This window comes from Mustela nigripes, chromosome 13 (genome assembly GCF_022355385.1).
Source record: "Mustela nigripes isolate SB6536 chromosome 13, MUSNIG.SB6536, whole genome shotgun sequence".
NCBI lineage: Eukaryota > Metazoa > Chordata > Mammalia > Carnivora > Mustelidae > Mustela > Mustela nigripes.
Genome location: NC_081569.1, coordinates 4,530,711 through 4,536,710, shown reverse-complemented (window position 1 = coordinate 4,536,710; position 6,000 = coordinate 4,530,711). Strand labels below are relative to the sequence as shown.

Below are 6,000 nucleotides of genomic sequence, written 5' to 3'. Positions count from 1 at the left end.
TTTAAAGATTTTATTTATTTACTTGAGAGAGAGACAGTGAGAGAGAGCATGAATGAGGAGAAGGTCAGAGAGAGAAGCAGACTCCCCATGGAGCTGGGAGTCTGATGCGGGACTCGATCCCGGGACTCCAGGATCATGACCTGAGCCGAAGGCAGTCGTCCAACCAACTGAGCCACCCAGGTATCCCCAAAATTACAAAGTTAATGATAAAATATTAGGAGTTAATTTAGCAGAAGCCATAGCCACATCTCATCTATGAATCAGAAGTTTTCCAAAGAAAAGAGGTGCTGGGGACGCCTGGGTGGCTCAGTTGGTTAAGCAGCTGCCTTCGGCTCAGGTCATGATCCCAGCGTCCTGGGATCAAGTCCCACATCGGGCTCCTTGCTCCGCAGGGAGCCTGCTTCTCCCTCTGACTCTGCCTTCCACTCTGCCTGTGCTCGCTCTCACTCTCTCTCTCTTACAAATAAATAAATAAAATCTTTAAAAAAAATAAAAAAAAAAAAAAAAAAAAAAAAAAAAGAAAAGAGGTGCTGAGCTGTGCTTGTTGTTTTTTAAGGTCTCAGGGCTTGGGCTTTGCTAGTGCACGTGGTCGGGGAGTGTGGCTAGTCCCTGAGGCACTGAGGCAGGGCGATGGAGTGTGCTCGCTCTCTGGCCGTGCGGCCGGCTGGGAGCTTCCAGGTGCTGATGTTTAGGCCTGGCCAGGCAGGCCTGTCCCTGCTCTATAAGACTCTCCACCCCACCCCCAGAGCCCCCAGCATTCTGGAAACCTGTTGGAGTAAAAGTCAGGTGTGTGACTTCCCAGAGTCGGGTCATGCGTGTGCATCCTGGCCGTGTGCGTGTGTGTTGGTATGATGGACACGATGCTGGACGGAGTCCAGTGGGATCCTGGGGATCGCTGATTCTGTTCTGTTTCTGTTGTAGCCCTTGCCAGCATCCAGCCATGGGGGATATGAAAACTCCAGATTTTGATGACCTTCTGGCTGCCTTTGACATCCCAGACCCCACCAGCCTTGATGCCAAGGAGGCCATCCAGACCCCCAGTGAGGAGAATGAAAGTCCCCTCAAACCTCCAGGCATGTGCATGGATGAGAGTGTGTCCTTGACTCACTCAGGATCATCCTCCGACGTGCCGGCCGTGAGCGTCATTGTCAAGAACACCAGCCGCCAGGAGCCGTTTGAAGCGGAGAAGGACCACATTGCTCCCAGCCTCCTCCACAATGGATTCCGGGGCTCGGACCTGCCTCCAGATGCCCACAACCTGGGCCACAACTGTGGGAAGTTTGATTCCACGTTCATGAACGGAGACAGTGCCAGGAGTTTCCCCAGCAAGCTAGAACCTTCCAAGTCAGAGCCGTTACCAACCTTTAACCAGTTCAGTCCAATCTCCAGCCCAGAACCCGAGGATGCCATCAAAGATAATGGGTTTGGAATGAAGCCCAAGCACTCTGACGGTTATTTTCCACCCCCTCCTGGGTGTGGGCCTGTGGGGGGCCCAGTCCTGGAGGCTCTGGCTAAGTTTCCAGTCCCAGAGCTCCATATGTTTGATCACTTCTGTAAGAAGGAGCCCAAGCCGGAGCCTCTGCCCTTGGGGAGTCAACAGGAGCGTGAGCGAGGACAGAAGGCGGGGGAGCCTCCCAAGGAGCTGGACGCCAGTCGGTTCTTTGGGGAAGCTTTGGAATTCAACAGCCACCCCAGCAACAGTATTGGAGAGCCCAAGGGGCTTGCCCTGGAACTTGGCACCTGCTCGTCAGTCCCCCCAAGGCAGCGTCTGAAGCCAGCTCACTCCAAGCTCTCCTCTTGTGTTGCAGCCTTGGTGGCCCTGCAGGCCAAAAGGGTGGCCAGTGTCACCAAGGAGGATCAGCCTGGCCACGCCAAGGATCCCTCAGGGCCCACTAAAGAGGGCTGCAAAGGTAGCCCCAAAATGCCCAAGTCACCAAAGAGCCCCCGGAGCCCTCTGGAGGCCACTAGAAAGAGTATCAAGCCATCAGACAGCCCTCGGAGCATCTGCAGTGACAGCAGCAGCAAAGGCTCCCCTTCAGTGGCCGCCAGCTCCCCACCAGCAATTCCCAAAGTCCGAATCAAAACCATTAAGACGTCATCGGGGGAAATCAAACGGACCGTCACGAGGATCCTGCCGGACCCCGACGATCCTAGTAAGTCCCCTGTTGGGTCGCCTCTAGGGAGTGCCGTCGCCGAGGCCCCGAGCGAGGTACCAGAGGACGAGGTCGCTGCCTTGCCGGCAGTGGCACACTCTCCTGAGGGGGGCACGCATTCCGGGAGCCCCCAGGGTGACAAGAAAGGGGATGAGAGCACAGCGAAGGCCAGCGAGTCTGCATCTCCCTGCGGTAGCTTGGGGTCCCGGGTCCCCAAGGGGGCTGCCCCCGGCTCGCAGTCCGGCAAGAAGCAGCAGCAGAGTGCGGTGCTGCAGGCCTCCGCCCCGGCCCCTGCCAGCCTCCTGCCCAAGGCCGTGCACCTGGCCAACCTGAACCTCGTCCCCCACAGTGTGGCCGCGTCCGTGACGGCCAAGTCCTCGGCACAGCGGCGGAGTCAGCCACAGCTCCCCCAGATGTCGGTGCCCCTGGTCCACCAGGTGAAGAAGGCTGCCCCGCTGGTGGTGGAGGTCTTCAACAAGGTCCTCCACAGCTCCAACCCCGTGCCCCTGTACGCGCCAAATCTCAGCCCCCCCGCGGACAGCAGGATCCACGTGCCGGCCAGTGGCTACTGCTGCCTGGAGTGCGGGGACGCGTTTGCCTTAGAGAAGAGCCTGAGCCAGCACTACGGCCGGCGGAGTGTCCACATTGAGGTGCTGTGCACGCTGTGCTCACAGACGCTGCTCTTCTTCAACAAGTGCAGCCTGCTGCGGCACGCCCGCGACCACAAGAGCAAGGGGCTGGTCATGCAGTGCTCACAGCTGCTCGTCAAGCCCATCTCCGCGGACCAGATGTTTGCGGCCGCCCCTGCCAGCACCCCGGCCCCCGCCGCCCCGGCGCCGCCGGCCTCCCCCAAACCTGGCCTCCCCCCGGGCGCTGCCAGCCCGACCCTCCCAGCTTTGCCGCTCTACCCGGACCCCGTGAGGCTCATCCGGCACGGAGTCAAGTGTCTCGAATGTCACAGGCAGATACGCGACTACATGGCTATGGCCGCCCATTTCCAGAGGACGACGGAGGAGAGCGAGGGGCTGGTAAGCAGACCCTCCCTGCGATGGCTCTCAGCCCCCTGGTTTTCGCGAGCTCCATGATTGGGCATGGAGAAAAGCTCCCTGAGGCGGGGGCACTGGTGGCATCTTAGGAGTCTTAGAAGAAGACGCCGGCTTGATGGTTAGTGACCCTCTGTAACGCAGAGTCCTTGGTATTTACTGGGGAGAGGGTCCTGTCCCCAACTCCGGGGAGACTGAACATTCACCAGCTGGGTCTGTGGCCATGCCCCACGTCGGGCTCAGCTCCCAGGCTCCTAGGTGGGCGGGGGGCCCCTGTCCAGCTGGGGCTGGTCTCTGGGAGGTGTCAGCTCGGGCTTTGCACACGCCCGGTGACCGTGGTGGACAGAGGTAGGGCATCACCGCCCTGCTCCTCAGTCTCTGCTCTCAGAACGGGGTGCGTACGGAGCTCTTCTGCGTGGGGAGACTGCTGGAGGGCCGAGGCAGGGCTGAGGCCCAGGCTTTGGGGCCCTCTTCCGTCCGCATTCGCACCGCTCTAGGAAGGCAGCTGCGCTCATCTGCTTGTTCCAATTCTTGGCTCAGCTGACGAGATTGGTTTTTGTTTTTCTGAAGACAGTCTGTGCCGAAAATATCCTTTGGCACCCTTGGTGTCGTGGCTGGCTGTACTGGCCCGGTCCCATGAAAGTAGGCCTCCAGACACGCCTGCAGAAGGCTCTCTGCTTCCTCCTCCAGGTGACTCTCCAGGACCCAGCCAAGGCCGCCCCTCCCTGCACCTCCCTAAGCCAGGGCTGCGGAGGCCTTGGAGGAAAGCAAAGCCGCTCTTTACTTTAGTTCAGCAGGGGCCTGTGTACCTGTCTGCAGCAGAGGAGCCTTGCACAAGTGTTCCCAGTGTGCTTGGGCCGGAGGGAGTCTCCCTTGTCAGACCCAGGGGTGCCTCGGGGAGTCGCACTGCTCCTCCGGGGCCCACGTAGTGGGGCAGGGACAGGGCTCACTGCCCACCTGCTGCAGGGTGAGGCCAATGAAGTTTGGGGCTAAAAGGCTTGTAGACGTGGTTGCCCAGAGGGCCTTAGAGGGACTACCTCACTGTGACTCGGGGCAGAGGGCAGGTGCCTTGTGGCTGGGACATTTGAGTTAGACGTGCAGGAAAAGTTGGGGGAGGGGAGGGTGTCCAGGTACAAAGTATGGAGGTGTGGGAAAGTGCAGCGTGCGCCTCAGGAGCAGAGCTGTGGAGCCTGGGGTGTGTGGGGGTGGAGACATGAGGTGGAATTGGTGGTCTGTGGTCCTTCTGTGGGGTAGCTGGGCTCCCTGTCCCCACCTTTGCCCTCTCCTCAGTTTGCCCTGTGCTTCTGATGAGTCATGGAGTTGGCGACCCCGGCCCTTCGTTCTTCGGCTTCAGTCTTCTTGCTGTCCCCGCGTAGCTGTCCCCGCCTAGCTGTCCCTGCATAGCGGACTGCTTCTTCTAGGTTATGTGATCAGAACCGTTGCCAGCAGAGGTCTGATGCTTGGTGCTTTTCCACCATTTCTCACCTGCCTTCTAAAATCCGAGCCCTTGGAGGTTGGGTTGTAGGCCCCGGCTGAGACCCCTCCCATCGTGCATCTTCTCCTCTAGCGGGAGCTGGACCCGCAGACAAGAAAGGGAGAGGGGACCCAGGAAGGCCGGCAGGCTTCCCTCAGCCCAGCACCATTCCCCACAAAGTCCCCTGCTAATAAATGTGGTCTCAGGGAAAGGGCACCATTTGAGGTCTGGGGTCAAACCTGACCTTGCTGGCTGGTGGACTTGAATTTCCCGAGACAGTTCCCGGGTTTCCGGCCATGTGCGGAGAAGCGGGTAGATGGATGCAGTGGGGCTGGGCTTCGCTCTAGTAGGTGCTGGGACTGTGGGGGAGCACACGCAGGCCTTCTGGCTTCCCCCCTGCACTGGCTACCCTCCCCTGCAGGGGCTGGAGGGCAGCCCTTCCTGCATTCCCAGGCACTGTATTTGGATGTTGTCAGCACAGACAGTTTCTTCTTGGCCTTAAGCTTTTATTTAACTATGATGTCATTGTCACATCCAACAAAATGAGCAGTTCCTTAATGTTATCTAATACAAGTCCATATACAAGTTTTCCTTTTATGTAAAAAATGATCTTTTTATAGTTGGGCTTGTTTTGAATTAGGATTCAAACATGGACCACATGTTAGCATTTGTTTTTGTCTTTGTTTTGTCCCTTGAATTTCTCAGTCTAGAACAGTACCACTTCCCACTCCATCACACCAGACCCCTGTTTTGTTGTACATAGCACTGATTTGTCAAAGAAACTGGTCCATGCGTCCTGAGAATTTTCCAGGACGATTATGGGTTTGACTGATGCTTCCTTATGCAATTAATTTGTTCTTCAGTACCCGGTATTTTATCTGTTGACCAGAAATTGGCAATAAAGACTAGAAATAGGCAGTTTTGTGGAGGGAATATCACTTTCTTCATATTTCATGACTTCAGGGAGGCATAGAGTCCTTGATTGTCTTATTTTGTTTTTTGTTTTTTGTTTTTTAGATTTATTTAACAGAGAGAGAGCAAAAAAGAGCATACAGGCAGGGGGAGTGGCAGGCAGAGGGGGAGGCAGGCTCCTTGCTGAGCAGGGAGCCCCCTGCCCCGCTTCCCCCCCTTCGCCCCCTGCAGCTTGGGGCTCGATCCCAGGACCCTGGGATCATGACCCAAGCTGAAGGCAGCTGCTTAACTGACTGAGCCCCCCCGCCGTACCCCAGATTGTCTCAGTTTTAATGATACTAAACAAGATCAGTGAGTTTAGATGGGGATGTTCTGATTCCTTCATTGTAGAGTTCCTTATCTTTTACCTAATTATTTT

General features: G+C 57.0%; 1 protein-coding gene across 1 annotated transcript in view; it reads left to right on the top strand.

Moving 5' to 3' along the window:
• The window catches only part of ZNF592 (zinc finger protein 592), a 37,493-nt gene that overhangs the window by 14,403 nt on the left and 17,090 nt on the right, over positions 1-6,000 (top strand). The window contains exon 3 of the mRNA XM_059371524.1: positions 922-3,181. Coding sequence (XP_059227507.1) covers positions 941-3,181 — 2,241 coding nt within the window. The 5' untranslated portion in view covers positions 922-940. The remainder of the gene's footprint in view (positions 1-921; positions 3,182-6,000) is intronic.